This window comes from Ictalurus furcatus, chromosome 1 (assembly GCF_023375685.1).
Source record: "Ictalurus furcatus strain D&B chromosome 1, Billie_1.0, whole genome shotgun sequence".
In the NCBI taxonomy this organism is placed as follows: domain Eukaryota; kingdom Metazoa; phylum Chordata; class Actinopteri; order Siluriformes; family Ictaluridae; genus Ictalurus; species Ictalurus furcatus.
The window spans coordinates 35,635,756-35,661,330 of NC_071255.1; the positions used below are offsets into that span (position 1 = coordinate 35,635,756).

At 37.6% G+C, this 25,575-nt stretch overlaps 1 protein-coding gene and 1 pseudogene across 1 annotated transcript; one reads left to right on the forward strand and one right to left on the reverse strand.

Annotated features, from left to right (window-relative positions):
- Positions 1-915: 915 nt before the first annotated feature.
- On the forward strand, positions 916-20,088 carry LOC128606341 (zinc finger protein 665-like; annotated as a pseudogene).
- A 2,176-nt stretch (positions 20,089-22,264) lies between these two features.
- On the reverse strand, positions 22,265-25,575 carry LOC128607215 (gastrula zinc finger protein XlCGF49.1-like). Its single transcript, XM_053623919.1, has one exon. The coding sequence runs from the start codon at positions 23,140-23,142 to the stop codon at positions 22,459-22,461; it is 684 nt and encodes a 227-aa protein (XP_053479894.1). The 5' UTR covers positions 23,143-25,575; the 3' UTR covers positions 22,265-22,458.

The following is a 25,575-nucleotide window of genomic DNA, read 5'->3' on the forward strand; positions in this document are numbered from 1 at the left end:
CGTGACGTGGGGATGTAATGACGTGTGATGTTAATCGATCTCTGTTCTACAACATGTAAAACGGGAACATGAAAGGAATAGTCTAAAAGCAACTCATGTAAACACCTTAATCACAATATTGTCTTATTCAGAATAAGGTCAGTAATTAGATTACTGATGTCCATGTAAACATAGTCACTGATATTCTGGATGCTGAGGGTGGGAAGGTAGTTAAAATGCATATAAAATGTTTTTTATTTGGATATTTTCTTATCTTCCATGTTTTCTCAATTAAAATGTTATATATACAATATAAATAATAAAAACGCAACCAATTTTTATATAGCACCTTTCCCCAGCCATGATGGACTACATTTGCATTTCCCATGCGCTGCTTCATCTTCACCATAATCTCAATAAACACTTTAAAGTTTATTTTCAAGGTTTTCCAGTACTTTAAATGACTAAAAGCTCCTTGTACAAGCCCTGATGAACCTCTTAAATAACAGTTTGAGACTCTTTAGTTTTTATTCACAGGAACTGTAAGAGAATTGTTTCCCATTGTCATAAAGAGTCAATGTAAGACAAGCTGAGGGATCTATCCTGTCTTATCCACGTTTAAAACGCAATAATGGAGTTTGTTTAACGTGTAAAAAGTATAAATAAAGTTTTGCTACACTGAAAGAGCGAACTAGAGGAATAATAATAATTACTACTAATAATAAGCACCTGTTGTAAATCTACGCTAATCAGAATTGTGATAATAAAAGTGTTTTATTCATACAACCAACAGAAGTACCTCAATATACCTGAAAGGAGCTGTCTCGCGCTGTCTGATTCTCAACGGTCGTCTCGCTCTGTTTGAATGACGTGCTTGCGCGCTCCGAAACCACGCCCACCAGATGACTAAACCGTAGAAATGGAGTAGGGATTTAAATAAATAGCTAAATAAAAAAGACTGCACTTTGCATTCCTTATTTTCTCCTGCACTGTGATTGCAAATGTTATTACATTATATTATATGTAACCAGGTGAAAAAGAAGACAACATTCCAATGGTGAAACTGGTTATTAAAGCCCTTAATGAAGTGTATTGTCCCTGCAGTGTGCACAGATGTCCTTCTCATCTAGTGATAAAATGTTACGCTGGCCCTTTAAGAAGCAGGTATGTGAGTTCCCGTTCTGTCCAGAAGTATCGCGAGAGTTCACATGCGAGCAGCGCGAGTTACAACGTGATGCAGTTCTTATGCGTGTGTTTGTAAAACGGATGGCTGCGTGTCTTCACCATTGAGGCCAATTTCTGTGGAGACATTTGAAAGTAAATGTCATCATTATTTCTCAAAGAGTGTAAGTGTTGATGTAGTGTCGGTTTTAAAGTAATATTGGAATCATTTTGTGCACAATTGTATGTGAGTTTGGGTTTAAGTGTGTTTTTCTTGTTTGATAAAGAGGGAGAAAAACGTGCTCCATAGGCTCTCTGTGTGTATTTCAGAGTGGGTGTGACGCAGCAGAGTGAGTTTTATTCACTTTTGTTGTTCTAGTAGCTTCATGTTTTCAAGATGTTGAGGGAAAGTTTAGTATTTAGTCTTTTACTGATCACACAGAGAGAGAAAGGAGTTGATCAAATGCTGTGTGTCAGTGTGTACATGTGCAGTGTGAGGATGAGCAGTAAGTTTAAATCATTTCACTCATTTCCAAAGTGGCACTGAGTGTTTATTCACTAATGTGAGTGATAGACAAAATGTTTGCAGTCTTTAAAATGTGTTGTTATACCCAAGAATGTAATGGGTAATTCAGGCCTCTATGCTAACAACTTCCTTTAGGAGCATTACAAAAATTTATAAAAATGTAGGAGCACATTTGAAGTTTATGGGTTTTGTTTTTAAGAGATGTAACATTAATGTACCACAATATAACACACAAGTACGCATGAGGTAAATTATGACAGAATTTAGGAACATAGCCGCTCTGTGGTGATTGGCTGAAAGTTTAGGAAGCGCTTGATTTGATCTGCAGTGGAGTTTTCTTTGAGTGGAGGACAAACTTTAAACGTCATCGTCGCAGTTGATCATGTTCATGTAATCGTGTGCAGTCAAAATCACGATTGATATTCGATTAATTGTGCAGCTCTAATTAATATAGAGTACATCTAACTTAAATGCTAGTTGAGGCAACTTGGATTGCAGTTGAATAAAGAAGTGGAGATGACTTAACTTTTCCCAACTCTATTTTATAAGTTACAATTACTTTTTTATTTAAATGAACTTTTCTGTTGAAGTTCACAAAACTAAAAAAAAAACAATGGAAAGAGGCCACTTGATGTATTAAGATGAGTCAGCAATTTTTTTTTTTACAGTGTGTAAACTGTCCTGTGGTATCTGTCATTAGTGTTTTTTGTATTACTCGGTGTCTTGTTTATATCCAGCACTGTATGTGTAAGTGTGCACTGTAGGGTCGCTATAAACCAGCAACAAATTCCTTGTGTACTCAAGCATACTTGGCCAGTAACGCTTATTCTGATTCTGAAAGCTCAGGTTTGGTTAGGCCGTGGAAAAAAGAAGACATTCAGGCAGCTCTGAAGACAATCTGTTTGTCTCCTCAGGAGGGGGAGGCGAGACATTACACAAGCTCAGCTAAGCGAGTGTGGGGGAGTGTTGACCGTGTTGATATTGTTGAGCAATGGAATTAGCAGTTTTAGAAACTCCTTAACCCATGGTATTGATGCGTCCCTAACGATAATAATACATAGAAAAATTTAACAGTTCTTCATGGGGCATTGGGATAATGTCACTTATTATTGACTTCCATCTTTTCCTCCCTAGAGACACAGAAGAACATGGTGTCCACAAGAGCTTCCAATAGGAGGAAGAGATTTCTGAACCAGAGCAGTTTCCAAAAACACCAGCACATTCATACTGGAGAAAAACCGTATCAGTGTTCACAGTGTGGAAAGAGTTTTAATCAAGAGAGTAATTTCCGACGACACCAGCGTATTCACACAGGAGAAAAACCGTATCAGTGCTCACAGTGTGGAACGAGTTTCAGGCAGAAATATACTCTCCAGCAACACCAGCGCATTCACACAGGAGAAAAGCCGTATCAGTGTTCACAGTGTGGAATGAGTTTCAGGCAGAAATGTACTCTCCAGCAACACCAGCACATTCATACAGGAGAAAAACCATTTATCTGTGTGCAGTGTGGGGCGAAATTTACTCACAGGCCTAATTTCAAAACACACCAGCGTGTTCACACAGGAGAGAAGCCGCATCATTGCTCACAATGCGGAAAGAGTTTTACTGACTCGAGTACTCTCCGACGACACCGGCGCGTTCACACAGGAGAGAAGCCGTATTTCTGCTCACACTGTGGAAAGATTTTTAATCTAGAGAGTAATCTCCAACGACACCAGCGCGTTCATACAGGAGAGAAGCCGTATCAGTGCTCACACTGTGGAAAGCGTTTTGCTGACTCGAGTACTCTCCGACGACACCAGCACGTTCATACAGGAGAGAAGCCGTATCGGTGCAAAACCAGACCTAAACCCAGTTGAGCAACATTTCACCTCCTGTAGAGGAGACTGAAGGGAGAAACCCCCCGAAACAAACTACAACTGAAAGAAGCTGTGGTAAAAACCTGGAAAAGCTTCACAAAAGAAGAAAGCAACAGTTTGGTGTCAGTGAGTCACAGGTTTGATGCAGTTACTGAAAATTGCTCGCATAAAAATTGGGTGGTCTGATACAAAGGGTTCTATGTTTTATGTTGTTTAACACATCTAGATGTAAATACCAAGAAATAAAAGCTGAGATCCTAAACTTCCGTCTCATATCCATCTTTTGATCTCAAACCCAAATGTCTTTGGTGTACAGCACAAACAAATCAATAGCACAAATAGTAATATAGCACAAATAAAGCACATCAATGACAGGACAGGGGGCGGAGTCAGGACTAGAATCAAAATAAACACACATGGAAGAGTAAACAAAGCGAGAGAGAGAGAAAATTTATGACACTGTGTTTCACTTGCCTTGTAACCACTTCCCATAGGATTACATCTAAAATCTGTGCTTGTGTTTAAGATAAAACGTAATTCTTCTACAAAACAGTGACACAGTTTCTTCTATTATGGGGCAAATAATGGAGGTCAGCGTTCATTAGGATCCACTTTTTCTATTCTGATTCTGATAGCCATCTGATATTGTTTTCTTTAAAAACTACTAAGCTTTATTTTTGGTAACTGAAACACTTCACAGTTAATCTCGTTCACACAAAAACACCCACAATGTAACTCTAATAAATATAATAAAGTATAAATATAATAAAATCAATTCTAACAAAGGAAAAAACAATCAAGTGCCTTTACAGTATACAGGTGCATCTCAAAAAATGTAAATATTGTGGAAAAGTTCTTTTTTTCTTCTTTAATTCAAAAAGTGGAACTTTCACATATTCTAGACTCATTACACATAAAGTGAAATATTTCAAGCCTTTTTTTGTTTTAATCTTTATGATTACGGCTTATAGCTCATAGAAATCATAAATCCGGTATCTCAAAATATTAGAATAAAGAATTTTATTTAAAAAAAAAATACAATCCAGAGATATGTAAACTCCATGATCACAGATTTCTTCAATTACTCAGGCGAATCATACAAACAAACTTGAAAAAGGAACAATTCAAAATAGTTTTAAAACAAACAAAACAATCCACCTGCTGAGAGTGCTCAGGGTCAGCAGCGGGAAAGCCACGCCCCTTTTCTCTTCCTCTTCCTTTCTGTATGATTACAGTTCATACTATGCACTTCATGTGTTATTGTCTATTCACTTTTTATTAAAGTCTGATCTTTCTGTCTTCAGCCTTCCCGGTTGGTAGCTGTAATATGATAGGGGAGACCTGAGGTGTGAGGGGAATTGGCCAAGAGTAAATTAGGAATAAAATCCAACAACATGGACAGATAAGTCCCCGTGACAAATTCACAGCATCTTCACATATCTTGGATCAAAAGTGGTAAAAAGCACCAGTATGAAACAAAACACAACCACTTCGACTGGTCTTATTTAGTATACCTATAAAAAATCATTAATGGTTAAGAAATATGATGTAACTGTCACCATTCAGTCATTTTTAGTTTGACCTTTGAACACAAGGAATTGTATGCATCTGGAAGTTTTCCTTGAATGCCCATGGCTTAATTTGTCTGGTCAAGATGTCTACTAGCTTGTAGCCCCTCATGTTTATAATCCCTTTTTGTATAAAAGTGAGTTAATACGGTGTGTAATGTGTAATCAAACAGTAAAACTTTACATAAAAATAGCAATGAATGACACAAATGAGATTTTTGCAATTTTATTAGAACTACCCTGCTATCAGTTTGAATTGTGTCACCTTAATGCACATATAACCCCCAAAAGCTCGAGCTGGCTGTGTTAAATGGTCACTCAGAGTTGTGTATGTCCATAATTAGAATTAAAGGTGATTTTCATTCAAATGTCTGCCAAACCCCGACACCGTGAAGACCCAGGGTCGATAATAAAGCTTAACTGATGAGGAAAATGTTTGCTGAGGTACTCATCAGCACTGGCAAGAAAATGCTAAAACTAGAATTCCCAGCGATCAGATTTATATAAATACTTATTTATTTAAAAGGTACAAGTCATCTATCTGCACTAGACGCTATTAGATATGAAGCAGAGATCCATTTAGGATTCATTAGGATTCCAGTCAGTGTTACAGCTGAGACCGAGCAGCTCAGAGAACCAGTTTCACTTAAACTTACCTCTTGGTGCATCTAGTTAGAACGTAGTTAACCTCTCCAAATACAACCAGAGTAACGAGATTTTCTTCAACACCTTCAGAGTTCACTGTTGCTGTCAAGCTTCTTGAATAAAAGGTAATGCTGACAGAAAGTAAACTAAAGAAAGCCATTGTCTGTGACTCGGGTGTCTACTAATGCTAGCGTGCGTATGGCGTCAGGCGCCGTCAACTAGGAAGTGGCTTATACTTCCGGTTAGTAAAAAAAACCCGCTAGTGATATAATTTGAGATGATATTACCTTTCTAAAATCCACACACTAGACACTAGTGCATAGTGTAAGTGTATAGTACTTCATTTGGGAGACAACTTGAGTATTTACTCTCCGAAGCGTGTTTTCGGAACAGAAGTAACATAATGAGTAAATCTCCCCCGTGCCGCGTGCAGACCAACTAATCCATAATGAGATTCGTTAACAACGATTTTCATCATCGATTATTATCGATTTTATGGATTAGTTGTTGCAGCTCTAATCCAATCACATCCTATATGAGATTATTCAGATAAATACACAATATACACAGAGCGGTTCGAGAACTGACTCCAGCCCAGAACCATGACAGTGGAAATAATAGTGTAGCTTTAAATATATTTAAGAGGAGCAGACTTCAAAGACTGAACATTGAGGTTTATTGTATTTGTTTACAAGGTGGAACAGGTTAACGGATGTGTTTTGCATACAGTCTGTAAAATTAACTGAAAATATTACATTTAGTTTATCAGAAGATAAATTAATGTGTCATGGCTCACACTATGTTCCTAAATTCTGTCATAATTGATATTGTAGGAGATTTGGATCTCAGATATATGTAGCCTCAGTCCTGCCGTTATTTCCAGCTTAAAGTAAAATACAAGCTGATGTATTATGTGAGGTTATGTGGAAATGATTAAAACCGTATTATGATTAAACTATGTAAAGAACCTCAACCTTGACAGTTCAGGAAAACAGAATCACGTGAGGAAAAAAAGAGGTCCAAGAAGAAGGAGGGGGGCAAGCCAGCAACATGGAGGAAGATGGACTAGAAAGTCTTCTGGTTTGGGGGCCGTTAAGGAAGCTGTTCCTGACATTATGCACCTCCAGCGAGATCTGAGAGATTTACAGCTCGACACGTTGGATGTAAAAAGAACTGAAAAGCTGATATTGAAAAATGATCGTTTAGTGAAAGAATGTGATAGTATACTGAGTGTATTGAATCAAATGAAAGCTGAAGGTGAAATGTTAAAAGAGTGTGCTAAATACAGGAGAACTGAATGCATTAGGAAATTAAATCAGAAATATGGGAAAATAGCACAAGTTTGTACTAAAGAACCGAGACTCTCTGCTCTTACTGGACAAATAGATGAATTGGAAAAATTGATAGAACGCTTAAATCTGAGGAAAACCCAATAAAAACATACATCTTGTTTTTACAGCCAGCGCTCAAAAACACACAGCTTTAAGATGAGTGCTCAAAAACCACAATCCCCCAACCTCTGTCTCACTGTTAAAAATCCAAATAAGGGCATGCTTTCTGTTTTCTACATGCAGTTTCAGAGTTCGCGCTTGTAACTGCATCCGGAGACGTTTTGAGAAAGCGTTGCGGTCTAGAGCAAAAACTTAGACCCTAGCGCCCGAAACCACAAGCAAAAGGTGTATATAAACTGAGGAAAGGGAAGTGTTCATTGCCACTCCTTGGGTGAATGCTTACTCGTTTTAGTTTCTTATGAAGGAAGAAAACACTGTCAGACCCTGTGTGGTCTAAAGGGATTTTTTAATGTCTCTTCTTAAAAGAAAACCATTTTCAGACTCTGCGTAGTCGCTGGTTTTTCTTTGTTTTCTTTTCTTTATATTCTGAGTTAAGATAATTATAATCCTTTTGTTCTTTAATAAACCGAAGTCCATATAAAGGACGATTCGTATATCTTACTCCAAGAGTAAAATTCCTTTGTTACACACTCCTTCAGCGTAAGGGAAAGGATTTCATTGGTTCTCTAGCCCAGCGGCACGAAGACTCCGCCTTCTGAGAAGGAAAGAGGAAGTGATTCTACATGCTCTATCAGTTGTATGACAGAGTAGCAAGTAGAGGATTAAAATTTGGGATATTAATTCTCATTAATTTCAATATTGACCAGCTCAAGTTTTCTCATGCATACTTATGTGTTATATTGTGGCACATTAACGTTACGATCTCTTAAAAAACAAACAAAAGAAAAACCTCAAACGTGCTTCTAAATTTTTGTAATTAGGAGCACAAGTGCTCCAAAAAAGAAATTGTTACCGTAGAGCCTTGAAACTTGTTCTCACAATTCCCCCCAAAAAAGGTGGATGATGATTCATCCACAGAGTAAATCCGTATTATGAAAAAAGTTTTAAATCAAGTTTGTAAAAGTTGTGGGAAGCTTGGTGATGGTGACGTTGAAGTCGAGCGACCGTGGTGTGGTTCGTTTATAGCAAACGGTTAGCTGTTTATTTCTGTCAATTGTATTTAGGCTTCAAACTTCATAAAAGTTGTGTTCATTTGTGAAAATTAACTTGATGGACAAAACGTGTTAGTATTGTAAACTTTTGTTGATCACAGGGATTATTTTTTGCAATAATCCAAAAGCCTTTGGGAAAATCCTATTGGGTTTTTGTCGAGGGAACTAGTGTGATGCTAACTTCTGGGTTCCGGTACAAAATGACATCATCCCTGCGTCACCACTCTATTGGGTGACTTGTCTGCATCTCTCCTTCTGTAAACACTGTTATTGCCTTTTCTGCATAGGCTTGAATTGTTTTCATTTGGTTGCATATTGTTATATTTGATACATATTTTCATTTGGTTGATGGCATTTTTATTTTTACTTATCCTATATTTTGGGTAAATTTTTATTTATATTTTGCTTCTACAAGATGATGCACTTTAAGGATAAGTCTAATTTGATGTAAAGATTTGTACATTATCAAGAATGTAGCACAACATGGAGGTGAAAGCAGCGGTCTGTTTATTTAAATGTGAAAGTGTAATAAAAATATGTTGTGTATTAGCACGTATAGCATGACAAATAATTAACTGCACTTGAAGCTTTCATAAAATTAAAAACGAAACACCCAAAACTGTATACGGTACCATAACGAAGACGAACTGTATGTTTATAAGTGAAATTCTGGAGGGAACATCGACCGGCGTGGTGTGGGGATGTAATGACGTGTGATGTTAATCAATCTCTGTTCTATAACATGTAAAACGGGAACATGAAAGGAATAGTCTAAAAGCAACTCATGTAAACACCTTAATTACAATATTGTCTTATTCAGAATAAGGTCAGTAATTAGATTACTGATGTCCATGTAAACATAGTCACTGGTATTCTGGATGCTGAGGGTGGGACGGTAGTTAAAATGCATATAAAATGTATTTTATTTGGATATTTTCTTGTTATCTTCCATGTTTTCTCAATTAAAATATGTTATACATTCAATATAAATAAATAAATAAATGAATAAATAAAACAAAAACAAAAAAAAACAAATTTTATATAGCACCTTTCCCCAGCCGTGATGGACTACATTTGCGTTTCCCATACGTTGTTTCATCTTCACCATAATATCAATAAACACTTTAAAGTATATTTTCAAGGTTTTCCAGTACTTTAAATGACTAAAAGCTCCTTGTACAAGCCCTGATGAACCTCTTAAATAACAGTTTGAGACTCTTTAGTTTTTATTCACAGGAACTGTAAGAGAATTGTTTCCCATTGTCATAAAGAGTCAATGTAAGACAAGCTGAGGGATCTATCCTGTCTTATCCACGTTTAAAACGCAATAATGGCGTTTGTTTAACGTGTAAAAAGTATATCCTTCTCATCTAGTATATGTCCTTCTCATCTAGTGATAAAATGTTACGCTGGCCCTTTAAGAAACAGGTACGTGAGTTCCCGTTCTGTCCAGAAGTTAGGGTTAGAGTTCACATGCGAGCAGCGCGAGGTACAACGTGATGCAGTTCTTATGCGTGTCTTCACCATTGAGGCCAATTTCTGTGGAGACATTTGAAAGTAAATCTCATCATTATTTCTCAAAGAGTGTAAGTGTTGATGTAGTATCCGTTTTAAAGTAATATTGGAATCATTTTGTGCACAATTGTATGTGAATTTGTGTTTAAGTGTGTTTTTCTTGTTTGATAAAGAGGGAGAAAAACGTGCTCCATAGGCTCTCTGTGTGTATTTCAGAGTGGGTGTGACGCAGCAGAGTGAGTTTTATTCACTTTTGTTGTTCTAGTAGCTTCATGTTTTCAAGATGTTGAGGGAAAGTTTAGTATTTAGTCTTTTACTGAACACACACAGAGAGAAAGGAGTTGATCAAATGCTGTGTGTCAGTGTGTACATGTGCAGTGTGAGGATGAGCAGTAAGTTTAAATCATTTCACTCATTTCCAAAGTGGCACTGAGTGTTTATTCACTAATGTGAGTGATAGACAAAATGTTTGCAGTCTTTAAAATGTGTTAGTTATACCCAAGAATGTAATGGGTAATTCAGGGCTCTATGCTAACAGTTTCCTTTAGGAGCATTACAAAAATTGATAAAAATTTAGGAATTTAGGAGCACGTTTGAAGTTTATGGGTTTGTTTTTTTTTTTAAACTAGAGATGGTAACATTAATGTGCCACAGTATAACACACAGGTAGGTATGAGAACTTGAGCTGGTCAATTATGACAGAATTTAGGAACATAGTGTGAGCCATGACACTTTAATTTACCTTCTGATAAACTAAATAATATTTTCAGTTAATTTTACAGACTGTATGCAAAAAACATCCGTTAACCTGTTCCACCTTAGTAACAAATACAATAAACCTCAATGTTCAGTCTTTGAAGTCTGCTCCTCTTAACTATATTTAAAGCTACACTATTATTTCCACTGTCATGGTTCTGGGCTGGAGTCAGTTCTCGAACCGCTCTGTGTATATTGTGTATTTATCTGAATAATCTCATATAGGATGTGATTGGGTGAGTTAATTTACCTGTCAGATGCAAAGCGCTTTAGTTTAATGGTGTTCATTAGGGATGCACCGATCAGGATTTTTACAACCGATCCAGATACAGGGCTCCAGGCAAAAAAAAAAAAAAAAAAATCTAGGAGCCATTGGCTCCTAAACCCAAAAAATTTAGGTGCCAAATCAAAATTTCAGGAGCCAAAATATAGTGATGTCAAATGACATATGATGATATCATTGTTAAACGGCTACCTCACACTGCCTTTTCTTTCCCCTCTGTACTGTGTGACTTTGTTTACTCTGCCTCCCATAGTTTACACAATGTATTCTGCTTGTATTTTTCTCATTTGTTAGTCGCTTTGGATAAAAGTGTCTGCTAAGTGAATAAATGTAATGTAAATGTAATGTATTCTTTACATACACTGTGCAATGTTCAGTATATCATATTGAATCATATTACCGTAAATACTTAAATGTCCAGTCATTTTTCTTTTTTCACTTTTTTTTTTATTCAACTATGTACAGTTTGTTGTTTCCTGCTTATTCAGGCTCAGTCATGTAGGCTGCATTGAATTTTATTTTCAATTCCCTCATCTCTTTTTCTGCGACTTTATCACTAGCACGTTCACGGTTGGGGTGGCAGGAGGGGCAGACCTAGCAATGACACAATCCCTGGCGTTCTGATGTTTTTTACTGTCTCCATGCTTCTTCACGGTTTCTTTTTTTAAAATGACTTGAACTGGTAATGAACTCTGTTTTACCAGCAATATCTTGTCCTGCTTTAGCATGACAACCTGCTTTTAACTCTTGTAGCTGATTTAAACTGTCTTGTCGGGACGGGAGAAGAAGACTCGACTTGCTGCGCTTGGCTGTCATCATCTGTAAAAGATTGCACACCGATTGAAACGGGCTGGGACGACTCAAATGTCACTTGGGAACTTTCACCGGTCGAGTTGGTGTCAACATCGTCAGCATCTGATGTAGAGGAGGCAGGGTTTGGACGGCAGGGAATGAGAAAAAGTCTGAGATTTTTTGTTTGTGCATTTCGTTTTCTAGTCAGCTGGCTAACGTTAGTTAACTATGCAGTTAGCTAGCCTACATATAACGTATACATTCAAATTCCAACGAACTAAACTACATCAAACTAAATTAAACACCTTTTAATAAAGTTAACACTTCCAACTTTTTAACCCGATAAACGTGACGTTAAACCTGTTTGTTCATCTATACAGCCGACGATTCAACCACTGACCACAAAAGTGTAGAGTTTATTTATTGGAAGCCATACGGGAGTGCACAAGATAGGGCAGGTAGACACAGGCGCAAGAGGAGATGAGAGTTCAGTAGCCTAACACAACAAGATGTATGGTCATTTCTATTTAATTTGTTTTTAAATTTTGTTTGTGGGTAACGGTGGCCACTGGCGACTGGCAGAAAAAACAGGGTCGCAAAATTAAAAAGTTAGTCGCATTGGCGACCATTTTAGTCGCCATCTGGGGCCTTGAGATACCAATCTTTTTTTGTTTAAACTTTAATCAGGAGGTCATAAACAGTTAAATGTAAGTTCTCTGCTCATGGTCACTGTTAATTGAATTAAAATAATAGCAATTAGAAATACTGTTGGTTAATTGACAAACAGCAATTTGTTTTAAAATCTCTTAAACAATAAACAGTCCTAATTAAAAGTAGACTAACACAAAAATGTGTTAAAATCGATATTAGCAAGAAGGCGAATAGCCTTCTAAGGAAATTGTGAACTGAGCTTAACCGTTAAGAACCCGGACCCATTTCTCTTTATAGGAAAAATATGGGGGATATGAAACTGACCAAATGGACCACATAGAACACATTTCTGAAGTTATTTTTGAAATACAACCTCTCCTTGTGAGAGATCTGTAATGTTACATGTATGTCACATTGGGCGTTTATAGTCAATTTTTTATGTTACATTGGGCGTTTTTTTTTTTTTTTTTTTTTTGCTTAATAACTTAGATTTTCCAGTTTATTTGCTTTTCCACAACATATCAGTATGCTTACTTTGCTGGGTAGGTATAACAAAAATCTTTTTCAGAAATAGTACAGTTTTAGCATTTTATTTACTCTTCCACAACATGTTTTAAAACTACATAACTGTGACCATTAGGTTTAACAGCAACAATTTTTCAGAGTTGACACTGTTTTCCCTTTTTGCTAGCTTTTCCACAACATATCTCAAACCCATAACTTTGATGGTTATAGTTATGTAGTTATACAACATCTTAATTTGACAAAAAAAAACAAAACAAAAACAGCCTTTTTACTTGCATTTCCATACCACATCAAAATGATACCTTTTCGGGAAAGGTTTAACCACAAATTAAAACATGAAAATGTGCAAACTGAATAAAATAAATAACTACCTCACACTGGAGGTCTTCTCAACAAGCTAAATATGTAAATAGTTCAACAACATTGTAAAAACATGTCCCTTGCTTGGCAAGACTTTTCTCGTCTTCAAGCTGACAACCAGATAAGTAATTGCAATGCAGTGTTCCTACAGAGTAGATCTGTCACTGAAGAAGCTGGAGAACCAGTGCTGGAGAGGGAAAAAATATTGTCCCCAAATACGTTGTAGTTTTGGTTTGATGGGAGAGTTTCACACAGCTCAGCCACAATGTCACCTCCTATGGCAAGTGCTGTTTTTTCCCCCAGTGCCACCTTGATAGACCACAAAATCACTGTGTCATTTTCCCAGTATGCACGATTTCCCTGCATTTGTTGCAGACCCATGCACAGATAGAGGCCAATCAATATTTCCAATTCTTTAACAGTGGTGTTAACATTTCTTTGAGCTTCAGGTTTTTGCATATTGTACAAATTAGATTGTTCCTTCAGGAACTCAAGCATTCCTACAGTTATAAATGTTCTGAAATACTCCAGGGGTGTGTGAAAATTGTCTGAAGGCGTGACACTCAAGATGAAATGACCTCAAAATAGGACCAACGTGCGATATTAAACTCTCTTTTTTGTTTTAGTTACAGATATGCAAAACAGTTTCATAAAACATTTCTTTAACAATTTAATTAATTTGACATTATTTTTGTTTACATTTGTTTAAATATGTTTTGAAATGAACTGCAGAAAATATATCAATTCAGAAAATAATTGAATCAGCTAAATTATTTGAGCAGCTCATTACCATTTTTCTTAATGTGACAGACGTCACATGAGTTTCACCTACTTTTTTAAGGTTAACAGCCCGATGTGACCTGTTACTACGATATTTGCATACATATTTACACTTGTTTTGTATAAATTTGTTCAAGAAATGTGAACAAAACAGGTTAAATGTAATATAGGACATGTTATTAAAGCATTGCAATTGTTAAATGGGTTGAAACATACCTTTAGTAACAAAAACAAGCCTTTTTAATAATTGCTGACACTGCAACATGTGCCAACCAGGCAGACCACCATTTTGGAAATGATGTCATGGTAACACAAAACTCCCATATTGTCACATGACCTGACCTGGATGTTCAGTAGGGGATTTCCTGAGTTAAAAGTCAGGGATAAAGCTTTAAAAGGACCTTTCCAGCTCATCCCAGTATTTGTGTCACCATGGGTTCTTACGGGTTAATGTCAAATTGATATTAAATGCATCCCATAGTAATTAAACATTATTTCATTTCTCATTTTATTTATATTTTATGAAGTTATTATAAAATTTTTACATTAAATGATTTATTTAACTAAGCACATTTTCTGTCTTTACATTTTAGTAGTTTTATTTTTGTTTGTTTCGGTTTTAGACTGGTTCCCCCAGTTCAGTGTTGCCATGTCTGCTGATATTGCATTTTTTGGCGTGTTTAAATAAAAAAAAAATGGAAACGAGTTGACTTTTCTAGTGATATCTGGCAACCCTGAGTTTAAATGAAGTGAATGTGCTGTCTATTAGAGTTGATGTAGAGCAGGGATGTCGAACTCATTTTAGTTCAGGGGCCACATACAGCCTAATTAGTTGTCAAGTGGGCCGGCCCAATAAAATCTTAATCATAATTACCTATAAATAATAAGTCCACGTTTTTCCTTTTGTTTTCGTGCAAAGAAGTACAAGTACATTAGGAAAATCTTCATATTTAATGTAGTATCCTTTTACAAAGCATATCTTGAACAGCCTCAGATTTCTTATAGACAAACATGTGCAGTTTGCTTCTGATGATCATTTACATGTGCGCAGTACAACTGGTCACAGTGTTTGTACAAATGCAAAAAAGTTTAAGGCACGGGTATTTGGAACTGAAAAATATAGTATTTTACTTTAAAATTTATGGCATTGCATGAACAATAGGATTCCACCAAACCAAACTGTTTTGTAGTGAAGCTGTTGACTAACATTAAATTGCACATTTTTTAACTATTACTACAGCAAGGATTCATTTTCACAGAACTGTATTCTTACGTGCACTCAGTGTCTGAAGCAGCATTTTAAAGGACTTAGTCCTGTCTAGACCACTTTGTTTTTGCTCCTGAAACTTGGCATCTTTTGGTCCTTTATCAAAAAAGGAGAAAAGTAGTATCCACTTTTCTCCTTTTTGACAGAGACATTTTGGCTAATGAGGGTGTGGGGGTGAGTAGAAAAGAGGTTAGACTACACCATAATAACAAACCGCAGAAGGCGCATTGCTACCATCTGCTGTTCTGTCTGAGTCGCAGAGTTGTGCCCTGTCTTGTACTCTGACTAAAACAGTGCGCCCCTAGCGGATAATTTAGGAATAGCATTTTATTAAAAATTTCTAGTTTGTGCATTTTATGCATTTTTTTTTCACTTTCAAAATTCATCCCGCGGGCCGGATTGAACCACCTAGGGGGCCGGTTTTGGCCCGTGGGCCGTACGTCTGGCACCCCTGGTGTAGAGAGACAGTATACAGTCTCTATGATTATGATTAGTGAGGAATTATTTAATAAAGAAGTTTGAATTAAACCCACCTTGTAGTGTTAGTATTATTAATTTACTCCGCCCGACACCGCTGTGTCTACTCGAGCAGGTCACACTTGCTGGTTCAGGTCATTTTGCAGGATCAATAAAAGATGGCGGTTTGTGAGATCGCGAAGTTGAAGCAGATGATGTTCAGTGTTACTCTTCATCATAATGGCTTCTCTGCAGTATTTACACACTTGTTCGGTTGACTGAGGTGATGGAAAAACAGTGTGAAAGTAACTGTTGTGCGGTGTAGATGCATTTTGGACTTCCTGTAGTTTTTATTCCGATAGTATTATACAACTCTGAACAGGTCACTCGCACCGGTGTGAATAAATATTTATTCACATTCGCCCAAAATACTTCTCAGTCGCTGTTTGATTTCCAAATATCTCAGGAATCTCAGATTATGTCTTCAGATCTCCATCAGCCCTTTCAGCCTGTTGTACTATTACTTCTATTAACTTTAGTTCTGTGCTACTATGAGCTAGAAAGTGTGATTTACCACAGAGAGTTCAGGCGTGCCTGGAGAGTCTAAATGAACACACACTGACACATGCTATTCACAGAGACTTCCTGTTTATTCATGCAAAACAGAAGTATTTATACACATTGATGATAGCAGTGTGTGGACGGTTTCTACTGGTGCAGGGGCCAGACAGATAGACAAAATACACAGTGCACAGAGTCATACTACAAAATAGTCTACATTTGTCAGCTATATTAAAGGATGGCAGTTGATCCGCTTATTCAAAGAGGTAATTAAATGAATACATTCATCATAGGTATTTGATAGCACAGAGACACATAAACAGAAATTATAACGCAGTTTCCCCATATCCAAGGTGTCTTAATACAGTTCACAATATGGGAGTACATGATATAAGAGAATTTCCTTTCAGTCGCAAATGTGACAATTTGATTAATTGTGCAGCCCTAGTACAAAGGCTAAGATGGATATATCCAGATATTTTCAAACACAAGAGCACAATAAGATACATTTTACTAATCCTACACTGGGGAAATTCCCTAAATATATATACACATTTCAATAATTGGAGTGAGAGGTATCTAATAGTTGGTTATTTTCCAGAAAATGTATAAAAAGATCCAACATTTTATACTGTAGGTTATTCTTTCCAATGCAATACAGTGACAGATCTTTCAGCCATTGATCAATGGATGGGCCTTCTATGTTCTTCCTTTATTATTATTATTATTAATTTAAGTTTAAATACAAGGAATAAAGAATATGCTTGAATGACAGCTCTTGTATAGTGCTTGAAAACATCTCTCTCTCTCTCTCTCTCTCTCTCTCTCTCTCTCTCTCTCTCTCTCTCTCTCATATATATATATAAAATATGAATGAGTGCTTGAAAAGTCCTGGAATTTCATTGTGAAGCATCTGTATGATCCCTGCATTCAGTCTGAAAGATCACAACACAGCTGTTGTGTTTAACTTGTGTGTGTAGTAGTGATTGATAAATTCTTTTCCATAGACACAAGTCTTTGGGGAAAAAAAAGCAATCCTTCCATACCATGAGTGTAACCGGTAGAGCTCCTTGAGTATAACCGATCGAACGGCTTCTGTTAGATTTCCATGTATCTCAGGAATCTCCAAATCTCAGATTATGTCTTCCAGACCTCCGTCAGCCCTTTCAGCCTGTTCTACCATTACATCTATTAACTTTTAGTTCTGTGCTGCTATGAGCTAGAAAGTGTGGTTTTCCTCAGAGCGTTTCAGATCGATCTGGGGAGCCTAAGTGAACACACACGGACACATGCATGCTCAAATAGACATCCGAGTTTATTCAAGCAAACCAAGAGTATTTATACACATTGATAACAGGACTGCGTGGACAGTTTCTACTGGTGCAGGGGCCAGACAGATTTAGACAATACACACAGCATCCAGGGTCATACTACAAAATAAGTCTACTATAATAAAGATGGCAGGTGATCAGCTTATTCAAAGAGGTAATTAAATGTATACATTCATCATAGGTATTTGATAGCGGTTCATAATATATGAGAGTACATGATATAAGAGAATTTCCTTTCAGCTTCTATTTGTTAGTAAACGCAGCAAAATAACGGTCTGAGAAGTTATTTAAAATGCAATAGCCTGTTCATATATATTTTCGATGCAAAGTAATGCAAATGGCTGTGCATTTATTTGTGTAATGTACTGTGAGCTTGTTTAACCATGTGTAATATATCTGTTCATTTTGTGGGATTGTTGATTTTAATTCAATGAAAGTGGAATAAAACCGACTGGATCAGAAGCCGTTGTTGTGTTGTCTCCTCTCTTCCCCTCCACTCTGCAGATTGCCACGCCTACTTTTCTAGCATTTTTCAAAACTGTGATTAGAGCTAAATAGGTGCTGAAATAGAGCAATTTCACGACCCTTTAACGATATAATAAAAGTTTGGACTGTAGTATATTGTATACCTGCACCTGCCGAAAGTTTGATCAGACCCACCCATTCCCCTAGTATTTCGTGCTGAACTTGGTTCTATTTCCCAAAATATGATCATATCAGTCATTTAAAGTGGTGTTACATTGACCAGGATAACCACCCACTTTCACAACTTCTTTGTTGTTTTTTTCAGTTCCTGTGCAAACTGTAGTTTCAACTTTCTCTAATAAATGCACCTTTCATGGATTGTGATGTTGTTGATGAAGTGACTTGTGTATCGTGTAGCCCAGGGTTACACACTAGTCACTGGCCATGTTACACTAGACACTGGACCGCACATGTGACCTGGTCGGTTCCAATCCTCAATCAGTGGTGCGAGTGGTAAGAAAAAGGATTTCAAAATAATTCTCAAATAGGGTCCTCCTTATGCATTTGAAAGGTAAAGGAACGCTAAAAAGGCTGTGCTAAAAGCAGCTGCAGAAGCGAAAGCAATATATTTATTTACTGTGCAATACATATAGTGTTTTCTAACAAACTGGGCAATCACTGCACTGTAATATCACTTTACTCTTAACCGTTCTTGGTGAGTGGTTTTTAAGATTTTGTTTGCACTGTAAACTGTCCTGTGGTATCTGTCATTAGTGTTTTTTGTATTACTCGGTGTCTCGTTTATATCCAGCACTGTATGTGTAAGTGTGCACTGTAGGGTCGCTATAAACCAGCAACAAATTCCTTGTGTACTCAAGCATACTTGGCCAGTAACGCTTATTCTGATTCTGAAAGCTCAGGTTTGGTTAGGCCGTGGAAAAAAGAAGACATTCGGGCAGCTCTGAAAACCATCTGTCAATCTGTTTGTCTCCTCAGGAGGGGGAGACGAGACATTACACAAGCTCAGCTAAGCGAGTGTGGGGGAGTGTTGACCGTGTTGATATTGTTGAGCAATGGAATTAGCAGTTTTAGAAACTCCTTAACCCATGGTATTGATGCGTCCCTAACGATAATAATACATAGAAAAATTTAACAGTTCTTCATGGGGCATTGGGATAATGTTGCATGGTGTCCACAAGAGCCTCCAGTGGGAGGAAGAGATTTACGAACCAGAGCAGTTTCCAAAGACACCAGCGTATTCACACTGGAGAAAAACCGTATCAGTGCTCACAGTGTGGAAAGAGTTTCAAGCAGAAAGCTCATCTCCAAAGTCACCAGTGCATTCACACAGGAGAAAAACCATTTATCTGTGTACAGTGTGGGGTGAAATTTACTCACAGGTCCACTCTCAAAACACACCAATGCATCCATACAGGAGAGAAGCCGTATCAGTGCTCACACTGTGGAAAAGGTTTTGCTGATTCGAGTACTCTCCAAAAACACCAGCGCATTCACACAGGAGAGAAACCATTTATCTGTCTGCAGTGTGGGGCAAAATTTTCTGACGCGTCTGCTCTCAAAACACACCAACACATCCATACAGGAGAGAAGCCGTATTACTGCTCACACTGTGGAAAGATTTTTAATCGAGAGAGTAATCTCCGACAACACCAGCGCGTTCATACAGGAGAAAAGCCGTATCAGTGTTCACTGTGTGGAAAGGGTTTTGCCGACTCGAGTAATCTCTGAAAACACCAGCGCATTCACACAGGAGAGAAGCCATATTTCTGCTCACACTGTGGAAAGAGTTTTAATCGAGAGAATAATCTCCGACAACACCAACGCATTCACACAGGAGAAAAGCCGTATTTCTGCTCACACTGTGGAAAGATTTTTAATCGAGAGAATAATCTCCGACGACACCAGCGCGTTCACACAGGAGAGACACCATTTATCTGTGTACAGTGTGGGGCAAAATATACTAACAAGCGTTCTCTCAAAAGACATGAACACATCCATGCAGGAGAGAAGCCGTAACACTGCTCCATGAAGACATGCTGTGTTAAGGTTGGACTGGAAGGTCTCGAGAGTCCTACACAAAGCCTTAACCTCAAGCCCACTGAACACCTTTGGGATGATTCATTTGATTCATTATAAAATGTGCTCGTTGTAAATAGTTGTATAAATAAACTGTTGTTGTTTTAGTGTTGAATCTATTTATTCTATTATTCTGAGGTTGGATTTGGACCAAACACGCATTTCATTTTAAGGCAGATATGGAGAACAAGTTGTCTGTCTGTTAGTCTGCTAAAAGACTTCCTTTATACTCTTACCACATAGCGAAGGACGAGTAATAGAGAGGCTGACAGTGCGACACAGGTGTTTACAGTACAAATTAAAGGCAATACGGATTAATATAGGCTGTTTATTAAATCACCACTAGCATGTACCTTTTCCCTCTCACACTTCTCACCATATCTACGTCGTCAATCACTCGGTGTTTGAGTGGCCCTTCTGGTACTGGTATGTACCCTATTGGTGCTGATGTTCCCTTCCTGACATTGTTTTGAGCACAGATTTCACATTCAGATAAATTATCCACCACTGCCTGTACGTACGGAGACCAGTACCCTTGCTGTTTTATCTCTCGTAATTTCCCCCCTCGCCGAATGATCAGAACCATGCGCATCTGAAATGAGGACAATGAGAAGTGCGGTGTGTGCAATCATGTCTTCTTCATGTGAGCGCGATAGGCCGTGTGCATCTCTAGTAGTGCCTCTCTGTAGCCGTACTGAATGTTCATATGCATTTTCCTGATGTTGTATGCGGGAAATGTCATCTACAGTAGGCTGAGGCTGAATAAGTACCACTGGTGCCATCACTGCTACTTGGCTTTACTGTGTGTCAGAAAAAGCTGTAAGCAATACACTTTGGAAAGAATTACTGTGAACTTGAATAGAAGTGGCTTATTACAATTCATAACCTCAGGGTTGTAATGATGAAAAATTAGGACGGACCACCCATGTCCTCATTAATAATAATTCGTCTCTTAGAGCTTTTATTTAACAAGCTGCGCTCAGCGTTTTTCAGATGTCCTGACTTGAAGCTATGGCAAACAGGAACAACATGACATCAGTTACAGTGCTTTCATTTAAACAGAAATAAGCAGGGTTTTTTTTTCTTTCTGTAAGCTATAAAAAATTCCACAACTCTGAACATCCTTCATCACAGAAAGGTATGAGAACAACTGACAAAAATAAACCATAAAAAAATTAATTTACAGTGATTTTCCTATAACCGGTGTTATAATTCTGATTGGTGTATAGTTCATTTCCTATAACAGCGCATATATATATATATATATATATACATATATATATATATATGTGTGTGTGTGTGTGTGTGTGTGTGTATAAAGATGTAACATTTCATCTCAATAACGCCAAACCTTTCAGTTACCACCAAGTAATCTGATACGTACTCCTTCAGAGGAAAGTGTCTCAATCTTCAGTCATCCTAATTGTACTGTACACAAATTTGCTTTTATTGGTACAAATGTTTGTCTGGAAAACTTCAATTTCGCTAAAGTATCTCATATTGGTCTTTATCAGTTCTTTCACCACAAGCCGTGCTGTTCAGTTGACTTCTCTGAATAAATTATAAATTTATAAGCACTCTGTAACTGAACATTGTGTGCCTAACAACGATTAACTCTGATTGAGTTACTTTATTTGTGTGTGAAATTTCAAAGGTGCATTATGTAAGATTTCTTCAAATAAGACAAGATCAGGTCTCAGTCGTTAAAGTACATGGAGCTGAAGAAGATTCGAATGTTTCATTCGGCGAGGGGGGAAATTACGAGAGATAAAACAGCAAGGGTACTGGTCTCCGTACGTACAGGCAGTGGTGGATAATTTATCTGAATGTGAAATCTGTGCCCAAAACAATGTCAGGAAGGGAACATCAGCACCAATAGGGTACATACCAGTACCAGAAGGGCCACTCAAACACCGAGTGATTGACGACGTAGATATGGTGAGAAGTGTGAGAGAGAAAAGGTACATGCTAGTGGTGATTTAATATACAGCCTATATTAATCCGTATTGCCTTTAATTTGTACTGTAAACACCTGTGTCGCACTGTCAGCCTCTCTATTACTCGTCCTTCGCTATGTGGTAAGAGTATAAAGGAAGTCTTTTAGCAGACTAAAAGACAGACAACTTGTTCTCCATATCTGCCTTAAAATGAAATGCTTGTTTGGTCCAAATCCAACCTCAGAATAATAGAATAAGTAGATTCAACACTAAAACAACAACAGTTTATTTATACAACTATTTACAAAGAGCACATTTTATAATAAATCAAATAAAATAACTGCATTCAACATTTGAATTATCACTAAAATTTTTAGCATATCACTAGGTTGGACGTTGCAGTCCAACCTTAACACAGCATGTCTTCATGGAGCAGTGTTACGGCTTCTCTCCTGCATGGATGTGTTCGTGTCTTTTGAGAGAACGCTTGTTAGTATATTTTGCCCCACACTGTACACAGATAAATGGTGTCTCTCCTGTGTGAACGCGCTGGTGTCGTCGGAGATTATTCTCTCGATTAAAAATCTTTCCACAGTGTGAGCAAAAATACGGCGTCTCTCCTGTGTGAATACGTTGATGTGTTTTAAGAGTAGACCTGTGAGAAAATTTCACCCCACACTGCACACAGATAAATGGTTTCTCTCCAGTGTGAATGCGCTGGTGTTCCTGGAGATGATGTTTCAACCTGAAACTCGTTCCACACTGTGGACACTGATACAGTTTTTCTGCTGTGTGAATGCGCAGGTGTTGTTGGAGATGAGCTTTCTGCTTGAAACTCGTTCCACAATGTGAGCACTGATAAGGCTTTTTTCCTGTGTGAATGCGCTGGTGAGTTTGGAGATGAGTTTTCTGCTTGAAACTCGTTCCACAATGTGAGCACTGATAAGGCTTTTCTCCCGTGTGAATGCGCTGGTGTTGCTGGAGAGTATATTTCCGTGTGAAACTCGTTCCACACTGTGAACACTGATACGGTTTTTCTCCAGTATGAATGCGCTGGTGTCTTTGTAAACTGCTCTGGTGAGAACATCTCTTCCTCCTACTGGAGGCTCTTGTGGACACCATGTTCTTCTGTGTCTCTAGGGAGGAAAAGATGGAAGTCAATAATAAGCAACATTATCCCAATGCCCCATGAAGAACTGTTTAATTTTTCTATGTATTATTATCGTTAGAGATGCATCAATACCATGGGTTAAGGAGTTTCTAAAACTGCTAATTCCATTGCTCAACAATATCAACACGGTCAACACTCCCCCACACTCACTTAGCTGAGCTTGTGTAATGTCTCGTCTCCCCCTCCTGAGGGGACAAACAGATTGACAGAAGGTTTTCAGAGCTGCCCGAATGTCTTCTTTTTTCCACGGCCTAACCAAACCTGAGCTTTCAGAATCAGAATAAGCGTTACTGGCCAAGTATGCTTGAGTACACAAGGAATTTGTTGCTGGTTTATAGCGACCCTACAGTGCACACTTACACATACAGTGCTGGATATAAACGAGACACCGAGTAATACAAAAAACACTAATGACAGATACCACAGGACAGTTTACACACTGTAAAAAAAAAATTTGCTGACTCATCTTAATACATCAAGTGGCCTTTTTCCATTGGTTTTTTTTAGTTTTGTGAACTTCAACAGAAAAGTTCACTTAAATAAAAAAGTAATTGTAACTTATAAAATGTAGTTAGGAAAAGTTAAGTCGTCTCCACTTCTTTATTTAACTGCAATCCAAGTTGGCTCAACTAGCATTTAAGTTAGATGTACTCAATATTACTACATTAAATAAATAAAACTGTATCCAAAATGAGAAAAGTATCAAATTAACATAAAACACACCATTATCACACTTCAAAGGCTCAGTACATGTATTGTCTACAAACACACAGTATAAGCCTTGTACACAAGTTGACCAATAAAACATTGCTGAAGCACACAAACCAATGTGTAATTATGATCAGAAGATCAGTGTGTTCGTTCACCCAAAAATTTAAATTTACTGATAATTTACCCCAGGTAAACACATCCATGATTTGTATGCCTTTGTCTTCATAGGAACACAAACATAGGTCCAGAAAACGCAAATGAATGGGTGCCAGAACTTTCAGTCCAAACAGCAGATAAAGGCCAAATCAAAGTATTCCATGCAATTCCACCGTGTCAATGAATGTGTTCTGAACCCAAATGTTAGATCTATTGGAACAGCAATACTTCAGCTCTCTTTAGACCCAGAAAAGATAAAATACTTACTTTAGTATCAAATTTCTCGCCAGTGTCTACAACTGGGTCGGGATTTCCGGTCTGTGAACACGTGCTGGTTACACATGCAGAACCATCAACCAACACGTGCAACCCTGACCGACTGAACGAGTGAGAACGACTCAAACGATTCAAGAAGAGGATTCTGAATCGGTTCATTTAAGGAATCATTACAAAAGCCGCTTACCCTTATTCGATGGTTTGAATGAATGAATGAACTGAATCAGTTGAACCGACTCTTCATTTAACCAAATCGCTCAGTAAGCCAACGCCGACAAGAATTTCCGGCTTATTTTAAAACTTATTAATATTTTTGATGCATTCAAACGAATGTACACTTCCAATACACATATTTTAAACACACACCTACATTATGCACCGCATGTCAAACACGTTCACAAGAATCTGCTGCAGCTGAACCAATCGGTCTGATTAGCATCAGATGCTCAGAGACCAAAATGAGGCACGGATTTGCTCGAGAGAAATTTAACGGCTTGAGAAGTGACATAGGCAGCATGTAACTGGATTATTTTATTCACAAATCACACACACAAAAACAGAACACAATACTCCCTAAAAAAAAAAAGTTAGCTCAAAAACGTGACATAAATTACCTCAAAAAGTTTTGTGGAGAAATACCATCTGTGAAGCAGTTTACCGCCTACAAATGCATCTATACTCGCAATGCACCTCATCCGTCAGCAATTTCTCAAAAAAACAAAACTTAACAAGAGACATTTTGAGAGTAATATCAAATACATATTAATTCTGACATTCATATAAAATAAAAATGAATTACCTGACTTGGACGCATCCAAAATGTCCACAGATGAAAAAGAGCACAATCTTGCTCGTGAAAGAAACCTAGCGGCTTGCGGAAGTGACGTAGGCAGCAATGTAATTGGTTAATAGTTAATACATTGTGTTGAGCACATTGAACACTAGGGAAAACAAATCACCTGAAATACTCAATCCAGCCCATCTGGCACCAACAACCATGGTTGAAGTCAAAGAGATCACATTTTTCCTCAGTCTGATTTTTGATGTGAACATTAACTGAAGCTCTTGACCTGTATCTGCATGATTTTTTGCATTGTGCTGTTGCCCCGCCCCCTCCTCCACACACACACAGTATACAATAAACATCTCCACTGGTGAAAGGAATCCAGTTAAACATTACAGCCATAATAAAATCAGGAAAAAAATATTTGTTAATTTCTGCTGGGAAAAAAAGCAAAACA